Source organism: Mus musculus, chromosome 10 (genome assembly GCF_000001635.26).
Source record: "Mus musculus strain C57BL/6J chromosome 10, GRCm38.p6 C57BL/6J".
NCBI classification, from domain to species: Eukaryota; Metazoa; Chordata; class Mammalia; order Rodentia; family Muridae; genus Mus; species Mus musculus.
Window position 1 is genome coordinate 74,638,567 of NC_000076.6, and position 19,377 is coordinate 74,657,943.

Here is a 19,377-nt window from a genome sequence, read left to right on the forward strand (position 1 = left end):
TACAGCAGCTCTCGAGACCTGAGCCTTAGTCTTAGGAGTCAGAAAGTGTAGGAATTAGAGCTAAATGTTACTAAGATTACATTTAAAACAGCTCGGAGGGTTCTTCTCGGTGCCTTGTGTGTATTAGATTAGGCACGCATTGATTATCAGAGCAAACGCAGCGTTTTTGAGATGTCTGCTTTATGTAAGCCAATATACTGATGCCATTAGTCCCTTAAAAGTCTGCACTCACCAGCGTGAAGCATACATGTTTTTTTCAAAGTCATTTAAATCTGGGCTTTGACTTTGTTCTAATTTCTTACCGTTCTTTCTTAAGTTTATTTTATACTTCCCTTCCTGTAATGGGAAATTTTGTCAAACTAAAACCTACAGCTACAAAATAAATATAAGCCACTTAGATGAAAATCTCAAGAGTGCACTCTCATGTGTGACAAGCATGAGTTAATACTCAGCACTGACTTCCCTCATCCTAAGTGCTTTCTAACGTGCACCTATGAATTACATCACCTCTGAGCTCCTGTAAGTGGGATATCACAGTATAGTCCATCCTCCCTTGACCTCAGCCTATTTGCCCACCCTGTGCTGCTACAGGGGGTTGGGCTTTTTGTTGGTTTGTTTTTTTTTTTTTTGAACTTTCCTACTGGTTCTAACTTTGCACTGTTATGAACAATCTATTGTGGCATACATTTTCCAAACTGTTTTACAAATGTATACTCCCCTGCCCTAGAATTTTATGCCCACCAATTGCTCACTGTCCATGTTAACATGCAGCATTGCTAATTATTTTTAAAACATTTATCCTAATAGATATACAAGTGAGTTTTAACATCATAAACGAACTGCTTTACAAAGTATTTGGAAGTTGCAAAGTCAGTTGGCATTATATTAGTGTCGAAGGGTAATTGCAGACTTAGTAACTACAGGAACCTGGCTGGAAGTGTCCATAAAGAGACTTCATGAAGAGACAGCAAGACAGGGGACAGATTGCAGGTTGTCCTTGAGTGCAGATGCAGAGCAGTGTAATAGAAGAATAGTAGCCAGACCTCGTGGGAGGCAGGAACCACCACAGAGATTCCTGGAATGAACAAAAAGTACCATGCCTTTGTTTTTCAAGAGAAACCCAAATCCCAGATTTTTGGTAGAATTCTTTGGTTAGGGTTAGCCACGATTAATCCTTTTTAAATGATTTGGCAAGTTGTGACATAACTAAGAGTCATTGTCCATATTTATCACATGGATGACTTGCGTGATAAATTTGTGTGCCTTAGAAATGATTGCTCTCTGCCATCACAGAACAGTAGTAGCTCCTGACTCGTGCCACACACACGTGTTAAAGCCAATTCCTATCACGAGTGGATTATCTATACCAACCCACTTCCCTGTGGATGGTTATGCTTTCCCCTCCCCCCACTTACTCCAGTGTAAATTCAACTTCTTAACCTTTGCCATCTCTCATTATTACTATGATGGAATTTAAAAGTGTGTGGAAATGGTTTAATCGCCACTGAAGCTGTTTTCGTATATACACCTGAAAGCACAGCTCTCTCTATGAGCAGAGTTTAAGAAAAGCCATTATTATCAAGAGTCAGAAGGACTCTTAATAAGGTATAAAAAACAAGGATGTGTTTAAAACATCTTTAACAAGAGCTGAGGTCCTTGTTAGTGTGCAAGTCGCTATCAGAGGATGTAAAGTTTTTGGTGAGGGAGTTCTGGGTAACAGAGAACCATCAGTAGAGAAAGAATGAACAAAGCCACTGTAACAAAAGCCTCATGCCCTGGCCAGTCAATAAGCTACAATGACATTTAATGTTGATTGTGTTAATCTTCAAAGTTTGTTAAAAGCAAGCAAAACTACTCACCTGAAAATGTCTATAATTTTATAGCCAGGAAACCTGCGCTCTCCCATTTGCACACTATCTAATGACAAATAGGTTCCATGAGAATAACTGAAAATATAACACCAGAAAAGTGTTAACTTGACATTTTTTTAATGAAGAAGCTCAAACTCCCCTCTTTATTATTTTTTATTAGATATTTTCTTTACTTACATGTCAAATGGTATCCCCTTTCCTGGTTTCCCCTCTAAAAACCCCCTATCCCATCCCCTTTCCCCCTGCTTATATGAGGTGTTCCCCCTCCCACCCACCTACTCTGGCTTCCCCATCCTGGCATTCCCCTACACTGGGGCATCGAGCCTTCACAGGACCAAGGGCCTCTCCTCCCACTGATGCCCAACAAGGCCATCCTCTGCTACATATGCGGCTGGAGCCATGGGTCCCTTCATGTGTACTCTTTAGTTGGTGGCTTAGTCCCTGGGAGCTCTGGGGGGTCTGATTGGTTGATATTGTTGTTCCTTCTATGGGGTTGCAAACCCCTTCAGCTCCTTCAGTCCTTTGTCTAACTCCTGCATTGGGAACCCTTGCTCAGTCCAATGGTTGGCTGTGAGCATCCACCTCTGCATTTGTCAGGCTCTTGCAGAGCCTCTCAGGAGACAGCTATATCAGGCTCCTGTCAGCAAACACTTCTTGGCATCTACCATAGTATCTGGGTTTGGTAACTGTATATGGAATGGATCCCTAGGTGGGGCAGTCTCTGGATGACCTTTTTTCAGTCTCTGCTCCACACTTTGTCTCTGTTTTTCTTCCCATGGGTATTTTAAACTTACTTCTTCAGAAGTATTTGGAGAGATACAAATTGTTGGTATGGAAATCTCGCTTAAAACAGAAATATGTGAAGAATGTATTCAAAAGTGTCAATTTTTCTCTTTGAACAATAGGAGTTATCCATGGAATCTGGGATTGATCCTGGCCAGGAATATGGACAAGATTATTACAGTTATGAGCATGGGTACATCTTCAGTTTTTATTCAGAATTGTATCATATTCTTTTTAAAAAAATAATAATCAGAAGTTATTATTGCTATTAGAATTTTTAAAGTGCCACTGGCCCCTTTATATTTGAAAATAGTATGCCTGATTGTTATATTAGTCAAGTTCTCACCATTTTTCTCTCATTTGCCCAGCTTGTATTTCTAGAAATGTGCTAAGAAGGTTCATAATAATTAGAATGGAATATAGAAGTCAAACATATTTGCTCAATTCCTGAATTCACCATTTATTCTGGATGCTGTGTTTTGTGGGAGTTTTTTCTAACCAGCCTACCTGAAATTTTGTGCCAGAGCAGTGAAAAAAAACATAAAATATACTTTCAAATTTAGTAACAAGTATGAAAATGGAACACTAATTCTGCACACCTTCAAAAACACACGGGATGAAAATGCCACACAGATTATGTTCCTTCCAACCAACTTTTACGTAAAAATATAGATTTCTCACCCTGTGTGAGATACAGACTTGTATATAGAATCTTTCTTGTGTCCTCCATTCTCCATGTAGTTATAAAGTATGACATCTTTCTTCTTCCTACCTCTACTCTCTCCCCAAATTTAAATGTGAAATAACAACTCTCTTCCTTATTACTCCAGGGAGCCATTATGGCAATAATAATAATAATAATAATAATAATAATAATAATAATAATAAATTCTCTGGCTGTCAGGTAGTGGTTCTTAATATGTACTTTTGTTGTTGTTTTAATTTTTAGAAGGAATTTAATAGACCCTAAGTATCTGTTGATGATGAAGAAAAAGAAGAAAGCAGAGATCATTATGGTAGAGTGTATGAAAAATATCTCAAGTTACAAGTTTATGTTGCAGGTATGAGATGCCCCAGTATGGAAGTCGCCGTCGACTGCTGCCACCTGCTGGACAGGAGGAATACGGCGAAGTCATTGGTGAAGCTGAAGAGGAATATGAAGAAGAAGAGGTAAGTGCCTGACTTTGACATGACACGTCATACAGCTTGTTAGATCTGGTTTGACTAATGTGCTGTTGATTACTCTGAGAAAATTCCTAGTAAATTATTAATTGTTTTTCAAAGAAAGGTAACAATGCTGACCATTTCATTCTCTTACCTATGGAAGCAGTTCTTTAACCTTTTTTTTTTTTCAGTTTATTTCCTTCTATATGAAAGGTTAAATACTTGGAAGAAGTTGCTATACAAAAGGCTTTCTAAAATCATGAATACATTTCTACAAAGACAGTATTAAGAATTGTATATATTATAAATTTTATAATACAAGTTACTTTTGTTCTTACTCTATCTGCATAACTAAAAATCATGAAAAATGCAGTCTTCATATTCCATTTTCAGAGAATAAAATATCATCACCAATATTTTTTAAATGTTATGCGATTCATTTGTGAATTAACATGAATCATGTCTTTCAAATTCTTATATCTTACCTGCAATATTTACTTGGCAAACAGTCCTTCCCTCCACGAAATAACAGTTTCTGTAGCCCTAATTGGTTCAAAATTCAACAAGACATGCTTTCATAAACTTTCAAATTAACTATTATATTTCCATGACTTTTAATAATTCTGAGATACAGCAGAAAGCTAACAAGCCAGAACTCTAAAGGTAATGAAAATGGTTATTTCTTTCTTGAGCTAAGATTAAATAAAACTAAACTAAATAACAGAAAAGAGAAAGCATTAGACTTGGGTATTAATACTATAAAGCCAAAATAAAAATAACATATTGCCTGTTGGCTAGCTTCTGTCTATCATCAGAAAAGAATATTGTCAGGTTTTGTTTTGTTTTGTTTTTAAACTATATGCATAGCTTGCGTGAGGCTTTTACCCAAAAGATGAGTTTCTGCTTAACTTATGAGGGACAAGATCACGTCATAACTACCTCCGAGCTAACGTTTGAATTGCACTCTCAAAACTTTCAGGTAGAGCCAGAGAAAGTTAAAAAACCCAAAGTTGAAATTAGAGAGCCTAGTGAGGAGGAGGTGGTAGTCACCGTTGAGAAGCCACCAGCGGCTGAGCCCACATACCCAACGTGGAAGAGAGCCAGGATATTCCCGATGATTTTTAAGAAAGTCAGAGGTCTCGCTGAGAAAAGAGGCATTGACCTTGAGGGCGAGGAGTGGAGGAGGCGCCTTGATGAAGAAGACAAAGACTATCTTCAACTGACTCTAGACCAGGAGGAAGCTACCGAAAGCACCGTGGAGTCAGAGGAGGAGTCCAGCGACTACACAGAATACACAGAAACGGAGTCCGAGTTCAGCGAGTCCGAGACAACTGAAGAATCAGAGTCGGAGACCCCATCTGAGGAAGCGGAGGAGAGCTCTACCCCGGAGTCAGAGGAGTCTGAGTCCACTGAGTCAGAGGGAGAGAAAGCAAGAAAAAACATCGTGCTAGCTAGAAGAAGGCCTGTGGTCGAGGAAATCCAGGAGGTGAAAGGTAAGAGAGAGGAGCCCCCGGTGGAAGAGGAAGAAGAGCCCCCACTAGAGGAGGAAGAACGGGCAGAGGAAGGAGAAGAAAGCGAAGCAGCTCCCATGGATGAGTCCACAGACCTGGAGGCTCAGGATGTCCCAGAGGAGGGCAGTGCAGAATCAGTCTCCATGGAGAGGGGCGTGGAAAGTGAGGAGTCAGAGTCAGAACTGAGCAGCAGCAGCAGTACCAGTGAGAGTCTCTCCGGAGGCCCCTGGGGCTTTCAGGTGCCAGAATATGACAGAAGGAAGGATGAAGAGCCCAAGAAATCTCCAGGCGCAAACTCCGAAGGTTACAACACAGCCCTTTAGAAGAGAGTTCACAGTAGGTGGGGGTTTGCAGTGACATGTGCTCCTGTGTGCGGTGCCTTCTGTGTGGTCTCTGAAACGGCTCCTGACAGGGTGGGGACTTAGCATGATTTGTCTCTCTGACTCATGGTTAGAAGTAAGATAAGAAAATGATCACCTATGCTACCTACGTAGACGTGCTTGCTGAGATATGGTAGATCAAACCTGTCTAACTCTCTCTTCTACTAGCAAACAGGGAAACATCAATACTGACTATAAAGTGGCATTATCAGTGACACTTGTCTATAGCAATGGAACATACACACATATGTGATAAATAGTCTTTGCAGAGTAGATACTAACAAACAGAAACAAATAATGTGAGTAACTGTTTCTGATTATTTCTGCTCCCTGAGAAGGTGACCAGTCAAAGATACCCTGTATCAACTCCCACCTTCAAATTCTAGGAGTTAAATGAAACCGTATCTTGAAAGTTAAAACCCTTTAGGTTGTGTTTAAAATCTAACAGTCACAGCTTTTCTTCTAGGTAAATAAACACCATTATTTAAAATACTTATAGGGAGACCAGAAAATATTGCCTATTGAGTACAAAGAGGACATTCATATTCCCCCAGTGTTGCTTAAGTTTTGCAACTTGTCACGTCTGATGCTAGTTGTTAAAAAAAGACAGCTTAATCAGCAAAAATGTCCATTATGTTCCAGGAGATGCTCTGGTTCGTATAACAATAAGCACTCACGTTGGGCAAATACTTTCTTTAAGTAAATAGAGATTCAGTGAGATGACCCAGAACACCATGATGCTTCAACTGCTGGCACACATCAAAATGGACAAACATTTTGATTAACATGTGAAAGTAGGTTACAGACTAGAGTTACATGGATGTGGAAATATTTTTTAAATACTGGAAAGAAAAAAACTGTTAAAATGGATACGATGTACAAATTCTGTACCTGGCTTTCTGCTGAACTTGCTGAATGGCTGAGCAGCCAATAAAACAATGAGTTGGGACTTAGCAAAATATGGAGAAAACGTACTTTTCTTTTGATACCTCATGGTATCTTGATGTTAAAAGAAAGGGTTTCCTATTAATTAGGTCTACTTCCAAACTCAGCAACACTTTATTCAAAGATGTTTCGACTCTGGATCCAATACGGAGTTAGAGAAAGGATAGTAAGATGGAAAAATGTTTCCTTTGCCTCTTGAGAATGTACTTTGCCACCTCTTCGGGTCTTGCTGTGGATTGCACAAAGCCTTTGATTTCCTTTGAGAATGACCAAGCATATTGTTATTCTTTATTTCCTCAGTGGGCAAGAAAAAGAATGATCAAGTTGGTGGTCGATCGGGAGTATGAGAGCAGCTCACCTGGGGAAGACAGCGCTCCTGAGTCGCAGAGAAGCAGAACTCACAAGCCCAGTGGCCGCAGCAATGTCAACGGCAACATCTACATTGCGCAGAATGGTTCCGTGGTGAGAACACGCCGTGCCTGCGTCGCTGATAACTTGAAGGTGCCCTCCCCTGGGTTGCTTGGGAGGCATCTGAAGAAATTAGACACATTGGCAGGGACACGTGAAGAGAATGTGCCCCTGAACACACTGTTCAAGGGGCCATTTTCCACAGAGAAAGCGAAAAGAACCCCAACTCTGGTCACGTTTGCCCCGTGCCCCGTGGTGGCTGAGCACTCGGCAGTGAAGCCATCAGGGACCAGGCTGAAACACACAGCTGAGCAGGAGTCCATGGTAGACAGTAGGCTCTCCAGAGAGTCGATGGAATTCCACGGTGACAGCGCGCCATCAGATGAGGAGGAGCTCTGGATGGGTCCGTGGAACAGCCTCCACATACCAATGACAAAACTCTGACCAATACAAAGAATAACTTCGTTTTTACTTGTTTTTAATGAACTCTGCTTTTTATTGTCTCAAAAATCAACATATGGGGTTTATCACATGTGCACAACCTAACACTTCGAATGATCTGCTTTACAATAAAAGAGAAAGAGAGAGATCATTTGTATCAATTAATTGTTAGCCCCAGAAAAGCCTTTGTGGACAGACAGAAATCACTAAGTAACATCACTTCAAAGTCTAGTTGTTTGGTTGGATCTTGAATTAGTCTTTTCCATTGTAATAAGCAAGGAATAACTTAGTAGAAATCATTTATATTTTTTGCTTAACATAGATTGTACTCCATTTCTAGGTTGACAGCACATTTTTCCGCACATGTAATTTTATTTTCTATGGGGTAACAGATTTTTATAGGTATGAGATTTATACAGCTACTGTCTGTACTGTGCTGACTTTATAAAAGAAAAATAGGCTTACAAAGCAGCAGTCCAGGTGGGAATCACTTGTAAGTTATTTTCAATCCTGAAGTTACATAGTATCCACAATGTAGTTTTAAAGATTTTTGAAGGAATACTTGTGGCCTTAGGAAGAACATTCGAGGTCAATGCTTTTATAAAAACAAAAAAAAAAAAAAAAAACCAAAAAACAAAAAACACATAATTTACCGTTTTACCTGGCACACACCCCACATGTATCTGCATATATTCTATCCATTCCACATGGAGCAAATAATTTACCAACTTTTGCAAGTCAGTAACTGTTTGAAGCAACATATAAACCCCACTCTCAACAAAAGCTTAGTGAGGAGTAGGGAGGGGCAAGTGGACAGCAAAGCTTCTCGAACCCATGGTCAGTGGATGACGTAGCAAGGCGGAGGAGTCTCGCCTAATGTGACTAGACAGGAATCCCTTATAAGCCCAGCATACAAGGATGTGTCGGGGTCACAGGCTTATACAATGTGTTAACCTCCTATCTATCTATCCAGGCTGCAATTCCACAGCTTCATTGCACTGGAGCACTTCATTTCTCCCAGCTCTCATTTATTGATAGATGACTTTAGTGCACATATTTATGTGCTATGGTCCAGAGCCAGAAAACGATTGTCTGCACATTTGTTTTAATCAAAGAACATGATCTTCATTTTTCCACCTCTGAACAGAAGACACAGTGTTTTGCCATTAGTAGAAACTAAACAAAATGGCCTTTAAAAATTGCCTTGTGTGTTGCCTATTCTGCAGCATTAGAAAGGATGACCAATGTAGTCTAAGGGGCTTCAGAATTTTATTGAATATGTCTTAGTGTGATATAGATATATTTTGCTTCAAATTTGGCATTGTACTGAGCGAGTTCATATGTCAATTAAATTCCTTTGGGCATGTTTATCATGTGGTTGAAGAACTGAATAGCCTGTTATTATTACTGCCTTTACGTGGTTCAGATTATAAAATGGTTTTTACAATGTTATTTTCTCATTTGCAAGGTGAAGGAATTATATTTAGCGACTCACCAATTTCTGTGACTAGTATGTTTTCATTTCAGATATGTGAACATACTTGGAGGAATATCCTGAAATCTCATTTTACTGGGAATCAATTCCTTTTTATACCCTTAGAAAACCCATCAGCATTAGTAGTAATGTTAGAACTGTAGAGTCATGTCCACACCCACAGGCTTACTAACAAGGAGGTACGCCTTCACAATATGTAAGATGGCTTGCATGCATATTGAAGTTTATGAAGCAATGTACGGCCAGTCCTTCAGGCACCAAAGCAATTTTTTTGTTACATAAAATATTTCATATAGATCTCAAATTAAGCATTCATACTTCCCTACTAGCTCAGTCATTGATCACTAAATATAATTTAATATTTTATGACATTTCATGGTAATGATTACTAGGCTCCCTTGGTATTCTTTGTACATACAGATCTGTATTTTTTGCCCTTCCTTTAGCTTCTAGATGTAAATGTTAACTTATATGTTGCTGTTCCTCTCACAGTTGGGTTTTTTTTCCTTTCAGCCAAGGTTTCTATGTTCTGGTAAGGAAGTTTGTTTTGATTATTGCTATTGAAAAAAAAACTTAAGATGGGGGTAAGATAGGAGAACTTCATAAAAAGCTGTGTGGATCTTGGAAAATTTCTGTGGCCACTGTTAATATATGAGCAGAGTTCCAAAGGCTAGTGTCATAACATGATAGAAAACATGGTATTTTCAAGATCACACACTGTAAGACAATATGCAGCTATTAAAACCCAGGGGGCCATTCCGATTTCAGCACTTATAAGATGATCGTTCTGATATAAATGATCCTGAAGCTAATCTATTCCTGGGGTGAGATAAAGATGAGCAGCCTTGATGGGGAACAACCAAATCAAATATTTGGTTTGTGTATTTGAAGGAAAGAGACAGCCCTAAAACGCTGGCTGAATAAATCTGGATTAGCTGAAGCACTACACTCACAGGACTTTAAATAACCCATGAAATCTGGACTCATGATTAAAACTGCAAAGCACAGGGGAAATATGTAGGTACTGTTAGTCTTAAAAAGAATTAACATAGATAGTATTTACATGGAAGTATATATAAGGAAATTTGTGCCTGGTTTTCCTAGAAGGGCATGAGAAGTTTCTTTAGCTTTTGTTCTTAATAAATACCAGCCTTCACTAAGGGGAAATAAAGCAAACAAATAAACCCTGCCGTTCCTAATGAACCAACATACACAGCAAATACCATCACAGTCCTGTTGTAACCTGAGATTTCCGAAGCCTTGTGGACACTAAATTCAAGGAAGAAGCAGAGCAGTCAGTGTGGCAAGGTACTGGTCACCCTGTGACCATTAGCCCATGGTGTCCTCCAAGTGTCTAGATTTATTCTTCTCATTGACTGAAAACCCTAAGAGCTGTCACAGAATTCCAACTGAATAGCATCCCAAAGGACCTTCTTAAAGTACAGGAAACGGCTGTCCTGAGGTCCCCACTGTCAGCAATGATGTTAAAACATGTTTGCCCTCTGTGGGTCTTCCAAACAGTCACTGCAGCTACAATCAAAATGTTGCTGATAACACTTATGTATCAGAAAGCAAGAAGTCATTGGATATTAATTCATGAAAGGAGCCATCGTCTTTCTTCCTTTCACAGATCTTCTTTAATCTCTCATTCTGTTTTATTCATTCATTGCCTTATACTATACACAGTAAGTAGAACTTCCACAGTCCTTTAGTTCAATGGTGAGATGGGCAGAAAGCACTAAGACTCTATTCTCAGGACAGATGCCTCCTGTGCCTGTAAATGCCACAGTGGTGCATCTGAAGGGTAAGTTCAAATAGTATCTAGGACTCTATTTCCTATAGAAAGTTTCTCCCTATTCCAGGGTGATAACATGAATTTCTTGTTGTATTTCTCTCTTGTTTTAGCAGTAGCTGATTCTGTTTACTTTGGTTTTTTTTCCATTGAAGTCTTAAGTTTATGGCAAGTTAATCACGTGTATGAAAAATGTGAACGTTGTCTATAGTTTGAGAAATTATCAGGACATCCACATTTTCCCAATTTCTTTACCGAAATGACTGTTCTTCCTTAAATGTTACGTTAAGGTATGAAGAAAATCAAGTATAAAGTCTGGGTTAAAATACATTGTTATACAATTACACAATGTTTTACAAATAAATTTCTTTTTGAAAAAAAGATGTCTCATTATTCTGCCAGATGCAGATAAAATCAGCAATTGCTTTTCCATTTGTATATGCAATTTAATTTTTCTATTAAAAAGTAAAAGTCTTCTCTGCCAACTCTTATCTTTAAAAACTGTAGGAGAAAAAAAGATGAATATTTTAATGTTATTTCCTGTTATTTCTCAACCATGTGTCCATGAACCTATATTCTACACAGAGTAAGATGGTGTTTGCTAACATACCACCTATTTTTTCATGAACACTTTTATAACCACTTAAACAATTGGCTTTTCATGTACATTCAGTGTTTGTTGAAATGGTAAATCACAGAAGTGTGTCAAGGAGCATAGCCAACATGAAGTTTTGTTCTATACATTTTACACTATTGGGTTTGTTTCAAAAACTCATGGTTTGCAACCCCATGGGAAGAACAATATCAACCAACCAGACCAACCCCCAAAAGCTCCCAGGAACTAAACCACCAACCAAAGAGTACATATAGGGGGACCCATGGCTCCAGCTAGAAATGTAGCAGAGGATGGTCTTAACAGGCATCACTGGGAGGGGAGCCCCTTTGTCCTGTGAAGGCTAGATGACCCAGGGTAGGGGAATGCTAGGCTGCTAAGGCAGGAGTGGGTGGGAAGGTGGGGGAGCACTCTCATAGAGGCATGGGAGGGGAGAGGGAGGGGGGATTGTGGAAGGAAAACTGAGAAGGGATGATTGAAATGTAAATAAATAAAATAACCAATTTTTTTAAAAAACTCATGGTTTTATTTATCAACTACTTGCCAACTCTCTGCTGGTCTACCTACATTTCTATTATTCATCTACCTATCATCTATTTATATAATCATCTACTCCTAATATATCATTGATCATCTATCACCTACCTATGATTGTCTCTTTATCCACTTACCTATCGTCTATCTCTATCATATATCCATCTACCTACAACTTATTATCTACCGCCTCTACCACTTGTCTACCTAGAACCTACCATCTAGAAAAAATATATATATACATATATGTAATATGAACACTTTCATAACCACTTAACACTTAAACTTTATATATATATATATATATATATATATTCTGTATTGTATTATATATATATGACCATTATGTGCCAGCTACTTACAATCTACCACCTAGAATATATATATATATATATATATATATATATATATATATATATATATATGTGTGTGTGTGTGTGCATGTGTGTGTGTGTGTGTGTGTGTGTGTGTATGTGTATACATTCTGTATTGCATCATATATTTTATATATATATATATATATATATATATATATATATATATATATGACCATTATGTGCCAGCTACCTATAATCTACCACCTAGAATATATATATGTATATATACTATATTGCATTATATATATATATGACCATTAAGTGCCAGCTACCTATATATCTGTGATCTATTTATCATCATCTGTCTTCATGTTTAGCCATCTGAAATTTGACATGATTTCCCTGTACATTTGGAACTTGTCTAACTGTCCAATGTTGGTGAAACAAAACTTTCCTCTGTCTTTAATAAATCAGGTTCACTGAGGATAAATTTTCTAACCCTGCCCCCATCCTAGCCACTGGAGTAGCCTTGTCCCTCTGCCCTTCTATTCTTCTCTAGAGTGGAACCTCATTGACCACTACTTGTCCAACACTCAGTGAACCTCCTTGCATAAGCAAAAGTTGGTGAAAGGCAAGGGTGTTAAAGAAAAATAGAATCCTCCATCATAACAGCAACACTATAGCCTCTGATTCCCCCATGAACAATCCATTCCATGGGGAAAAGGAAATAACACCCTTCAAAATTAAAAGATGAAGTTGTTTTCAATAGTCTTCACAGATCGATCCAAATGTTAGGACTCACGTGATTTGAAATTCTATTCATCTATTCCTCTTACTAAACAAACGAGAAGATGTAACTGTTCTTCCATAGTCGTCCTGTTAATGTATGCTTATAAAAGAGAAGTAAGAGTAGTCCATTGGTTGGGGAGAGTTTTTTTCCTTTCCTTTTCTTTGGGAGTGTTGAAGGATGAAAACTGGGGTAGGAATACTGAAGAGCAGACACTGCATGAACAAGAGAGTCCTAGGGTGATACAACGACCGTGAGGCCAGTGCAATATTTAGAGGTATGTCCAAACTATGCCTCACTTCCTCTACTCCAAAGACATTTGTATAATGATTGAGTTAGCCCAGGCTCTCTGGGTTTGAGGTGAAATTGAGTTCTAAATAAAACTATAGCCCACACCTATGTTTTTCTTTCCCCTATACTCAATAAACACTGCCTAGTGGCATTTGGGATATAACAAAATCTATGACTTGCATGTCCTAATCTGCTTTCCTTCTTATTCCTCATCAAGTTGATGTGCCTTGCTCTCTCCCAAAGTATCACAGAATTCTCGAGCATTACAAAAATACCAGTCATAGTACAGTAAAGAAAAGAGAAGGATTTTAGATAGCATAAACATAAATGAAAGATGTAATGCCAAACTATATTAAATTGTTTTAGTTAAATGTATATTAATATTAGCAAAAAAGTATAAATATTAAATATTGCCTTCTCAACTTTCCTATAGCACTTATTATTTATACTATACCAAACTGTACATTACATCTTTTTTTCCAGAGATATATACCCCCTCATTCAAATAATGTTGAGGTTCAAAGAAAGCCTATAGGTACATATTTCATAATATAAATTGCATACATTTTTAAAGTAAGGCATATGGGGGATGAAAAATAGACAGGAATAGACAGTTTTATTTTCATCGAAGTGCTAGCAAAGCAATCCAGATCACCGGAAAAACAAAACAAACTGAAATGTATGTGCTGTGTTGGTAGATTTCTGTCATATAAATTTCTTATCACGGTCAGTTTCAAGCTGTGAACACCTTAAAATATGTCCCCAAGACTCTAACTTAAGAACTGGCCTCCACTGACGGACAGGAACTCAAGGATTGTGCCTCACTAATAAAAATTATCAGCACTGCCCACTCTCAGTCTCAAGAACAGGCAACTGACGCTTCCTCTGTAAATTACAGAAGAAAGGCTTTCCTGAAGGGTAGATGATAGCAGAAAAATGGGCCTTAGGCAAGCTCTACATACAAAGAGGGAAGAGGAGAAACCAAGAGGGTCCGTGAGGGATGCTAGTCAGGTGTGAAATATTTTTGTATAAAGGCAATAAATGTAAAAGAATCGAATTATGTGTTAAAGATATAAATTTCACATGGTACAACAGAACAGACTGAGACCAGGAAATAGAAAAAGATTAACCCAGGATCAAGAAAGAGCTCAGAATAACCCAACATCTACACATTCCCTGTGTCTGCTTTTGTTTTCTTTTGTTTTGTTATCATGTAGACTTTCAGCAATCTCTAAAAAAAAAAAAAAAATCCAAACAAGAGAACCTGTCTTGTAATCAAGACAGGATTCATTAAATTAAATTAAAGGTAATGAGAAACATCAAGGTAAACATTTTAACATAGAAAGCATGAATCCAAATGCCATTCCAGTTGGGTCTTTCTAATATTGAGTCTGTCAGTTCGATCTGTGTGATTTCTTCATTTTCCTCTCCCTGTTTCAAATATCAACACTTACACCTTTTTGCATATTGAATCTATCGTACTTCTCAATGTGTTGTATCTATCAGGGTCTGTTCCTTTTTGTATCATAGCAAAACTAAGTCAAAATCTGAAAATATCCAAGTGAGAGGACTGAGTTAGCCAGAACCAGGCTGACTCCACAACAGGCTGCAAACTAGCCCTTTGGGAGACTAAGTGTCTGTTTCCCAGAACTGGAAAAGTCCAAAACAAGTCAGTTCCATGGAAAAAAAACACCCCTCACAGCAGCCAATCAGGAGCTGCCAGGAGCTACCCTGCCACCTTGGCTGAGCCAAGCCTGAGCCAATAGTTAATCAGCAAAGGTTCCAGAAAGGTCCCCCACATTCCACATAGCCTTAACCAATCACAAGAGCACCCATACTGTGCCTGGAGATAGAACCAACCAATAAAGGGAAAGAAAGGTAAACGTCACCCACTCCTACCCTAACAGGTTTTAAAATGACCCTGCGAAGCTCACATCTCTGTCTTCCATCCTGAATGGCAGACCTCTGCATGCTGGATCTTCTACAGAATAATGCTGTTTGCTGTTGCATACTATTTGAGTCTGGGGTATTATACTTTGGCGAGTCACGGACGATTACAAAAGTACTAAAATCTTTTATTCATGTGCAGCTCATGTTTTCGTAGTCTTCCCACCTAACAGAATAACAAAAAGTTCAGCCCAGTAGGGGAATGTAGATTTGAGCTAACCACAGGCAGCCTGGCTGTGCCAGCAACTTGTGAATTTTACAGCTGTGAGAATAATACTTATCTTGTCTGGAGTTGGGAGGGTTAAGTAGTTATATGTGTAGAGCTTTTAGAACAAGCACATGTGTGGGACAGAAGAGAGTGTGAGGAAGATGCCTTCAAGAAGGGAAAGGATGCGCCAAGAGTAAAGTCCCACCCAGAGAACAGAGAAAGGACTTAGCCTGCTTCCTCCCTCTATAGATGTGTAAGGAAACGGATCTGATGTATATTTACTGTTAGTTCTTCTCTTGATTGATTCCTACTCCTGCCCCCATGGGTCTAAATAGTGAGGGAAATTAGAATAGGCAAGTTTCTCATCTGGCCCTTGTTTGGGAAATCAGGGTCTGATTCTGGGTGCTTTATGCTAGCATAGGCTGGCTCATGTAGCAAAATGACTTGTCAAAGTGTACTGCAAACAAATACAGCAACTTGACTTCCATGTGAGATCTCACACTAAAGGGGGAAGGCTCCAGTGTGCCCAGTGCCCAATGATGTGAAAACAATGAGCAGCTAAAGATACCACTTCTTGTTGTTGCTGTTGTTGTTGTTGTGTTACAACTCTTTAATCAACTCCCAATTGCTCCATCTTTGAAGAGTCTTCCTGACTTTGGCCAAGGGTCAGGCGAGAATACTAAGCAAAGAAGCATTTTCAAACCACAGAAGGCAGCTGACAACCTTGGAAAGGGTTGCCGGCTGCCTTCTTCTGTTTCTTTTCTTTTCTTTTTTTTTTTCCTGTACCTAATTCAATCATCTGAGCACTGTAGGAGACCCATAAGTTTTTCTATGTATATTCTATTACCACCAGCTCTGCCCAAGGCACCCTTCCACACTAGGCCCACCCTTCTGGGGTCCATTCCCCCAGTCTTCTGCAGGAAGGATTAATTAAGGGACAGCTGCTATCTGTAAAAGAGCCTTACATAGCTAAAGTCCATTTCTCACTGTGTCGGGTCAACCTAACGCACTGTCTTTGATGTGATGATTTGGAAGTCTAAGTTGTTCTTAGACTTAACTTCCAGGGATTCTGTATCTTCCGCATATGAGGAAACAAGAAAGCAGCTTACAAAATGAAGGCAGGCACACATCTCGTCTGCCCCTCAGCATTGATTCTGATGTGGTTCTACCTGGGTTCAAGGGGCTCTGGGAAATGTAGCACCTGTATAAAGATGCCACTTACCATGCCTTGAGTGGGTCAGCATGGCAAAGCTCTAGTTGCTTCTAGGCATAAGAGAAGCCTATGGGACATGGAGAGATGAAAGGAAGGTATAAGACTCGAAGGTCGGAGTGACTGTCGCGATGCTTCCCACCTGAATCCCGTCGGGCTTGTGTACCTAGACTGGGCTCCAGTCTAGGCTAGCTGTGCGTTCTTTCCCCCAACTTCTCATTCTCTCTCTCACCGGTTTTCTGCTCTTAACTTTTAGGATGTGGACAGAATAATGCAGAACACAGTTTAAGTGTTTCTTTTTTGTTGAAACTTGCAGCAGCTGGGGGATACCGAGAGGCCAGTTCTACAGTTAATGTAGAGGCAGTTAAGTATTTTGGCTTGTTCAAAAGCTGTTGTAAAAGCAGCATTTTTGGCACAAGTCCCTTCCGCTCGACTCGAGCCCCAGGCTACCTTGCCAGCAGAGTCTTGCCCAACACCCGCAAGGGCCCACACAGGATTCCACACGAGATCCTAAGACCTCTAGTGAGTGGAACACAACTTCTGCTAGGAGTCTGGTTCGAACACCAGATATCTGGGTACCTGCCCTGCAAGAAGAGAGCTTGCCTGCAGAAAATACTCTGCCCACTGAAACTAAGGAGAGTGCTACCCTCCAGGTCTGCTTATAGAGGCTAACAGAGACACCTGAAGAACAAGCTCTTAACAGTGACAACTAAAACAGCTAGCTTCAGAGATTACCAGATGGCGAAAGGCAAACGTAAGAATCCTACTAACAGAAATCAAGACCACTCACCATCATCAGAACGCAGCACTCCCACCCCACCTAGTCCTGGGCACCCCAACACAACTGAAAATCTAGACCCAGATTTAAAAACATTTCTCATGATGATGATAGAGGACATCAAGAAGGACATTCATAAGTCACTTAAAGAATTACAGGAGAGCACTGCTAAAGAGTTACAGGCCCTTACAGAAAAGCAGGAAAACACAGCCAAACAGGTAGAAATCATTAAAGAAAAACAGGAAAACACATCCAAACAGGTGATGGAAATGAACAAAACCATATTAGAACTAAAAGGGGAAGTAGACACAATAAAGAAAACCCAAAGCGAGGCAACGCTGGAGATAGAAACCCTAGGAAAGAGATCTGGAACCATAGATGCGAGCATCAGCAACAGAATACAAGAAATGGAAGAGAGAATCTCAGGTGCAGAAGATTCCATAGAGAACATCGACACAACAGTCAAAGAAAATACAAAATGCAAAAGGATCCTAACTCAAAACATCCAGGTAATGCAGGACACAATGAGAAGACCAAACCTACGGATAATAGGAATTGATGAGAATGAAGATTTTCAAATTAAAGGGCCAGCTAATATCTTCAACAAAATAATAGAAGAAAACTTCCCAAACATAAAAAAAGAGATGCCCATGATCATACAAGAAGCCTACAGAACTCCAAATAGACTGGACCAGAAAAGAAATTCCTCCCGACACATAATAATCAGAACAACAAATGCACTAAATAAAGATAGAATATTAAAAGCAGTAAGGGAGAAAGGTCAAGTAACATATAAAGGAAGGCCTATCAGAATTACACCAGACTTTTCACCAGAGACTATGAAAGCCAGAAGAGCCTGGACAGATGTTATACAGACACTAAGAGAACACAAATGCCAGCCCAGGCTACTATACCCAGCCAAACTCTCAATTACCATAGATGGAGAAACCAAAGTATTCCACGACAAAACCAAATTCACACAATATCTTTCCACGAATCCAGCCCTTCAAAGGATAATAACAGAAAAGAAGCAATACAAGGACGGAAATCACGCCCTAGAACAACCAAGAAAGTAATCATTCAACAAACCAAAAAGAAGACAGCCACAAGAACAGAATGCCAACTCTAACAACAAAAATAAAAGGAAGCAACAATTACTTTTCCTTAATATCTCTTAATATCAATGGACTCAATTCCCCAATAAAAAGACATAGACTTACAGACTGGCTACACAAACAGGACCCAACATTCTGCTGCTTACAGGAAACCCATCTCAGGGAAAAAGACAGACACTACCTCAGAGTGAAAGGCTGGAAAACAATTTTCCAAGCAAATGGACTGAAGAAACAAGCTGGAGTAGCCATTTTAATATCGGATAAAATCGACTTCCAACCCAAAGTTATCAAAAAAGACAAGGAGGGACACTTCATACTCATCAAAGGTAAAATCCTCCAAGAGGAACTCTCAATTCTGAATATCTACGCACCAAATGCCAGGGCAGCCACATTCGTTACAGACACTTTAGTAAAGCTCAAAGCATACATTGCACCTCACACAATAGTAGTGGGAGACTTCAACACGCCACTTTCTTCAAAGGACAGATCGTGGAAACAGAAACTAAACAGGGACACAGTGAAACTAACAGAAGTTATGAAACAAATGGAACTGACAGATATCTACAGAACATTTTATCCTAAAACAAAAGGATATACCTTCTTCTCAGCACCTCATGGGACCTTCTCCAAAATTGACCATATAATTGGTCACAAAACAGGCCTCAATAGATACAAAAATATAGAAATTGTCCCATGTATCCTGTCAGACCACCATGGCCTAAGACTGATCTTCAATAACAACATAAATAATGGAAAGCCAACATTCACGTGGAAACTGAATAACACT

General features: G+C 39.3%; 1 protein-coding gene across 25 annotated transcripts in view; it reads left to right on the forward strand.

Annotated features, from left to right (window-relative positions):
• Pcdh15 (protocadherin 15) overlaps nucleotides 1-11,265 on the forward strand; it is a 1,553,555-nt gene extending 1,542,290 nt beyond the window's left edge. For 17 of the 25 annotated variants that reach the window (XR_001779427.2, XR_001779431.2, XR_001779430.2 and 14 more), the window contains 3 exons: nucleotides 2,777-2,847; nucleotides 3,716-3,824; nucleotides 6,955-11,265. Coding sequence is in view for 8 of the 25 variants with exons in the window: in XM_017313784.2 (XP_017169273.1) it covers nucleotides 2,777-2,847; nucleotides 3,716-3,824; nucleotides 6,955-7,506 (732 nt within the window). In the remaining 17 variants the exon portion in view is untranslated. Of the gene's footprint in view, nucleotides 1-2,776; nucleotides 2,848-3,715; nucleotides 3,825-4,797; nucleotides 6,935-6,954 lie in introns of those variants that run through there. The other 8 variants (XM_006513155.4, XM_006513156.4, NM_001142746.1 and 5 more) reach the window with 6 other exon arrangements.
• Nucleotides 11,266-19,377: the final 8,112 nt, after the last annotated feature.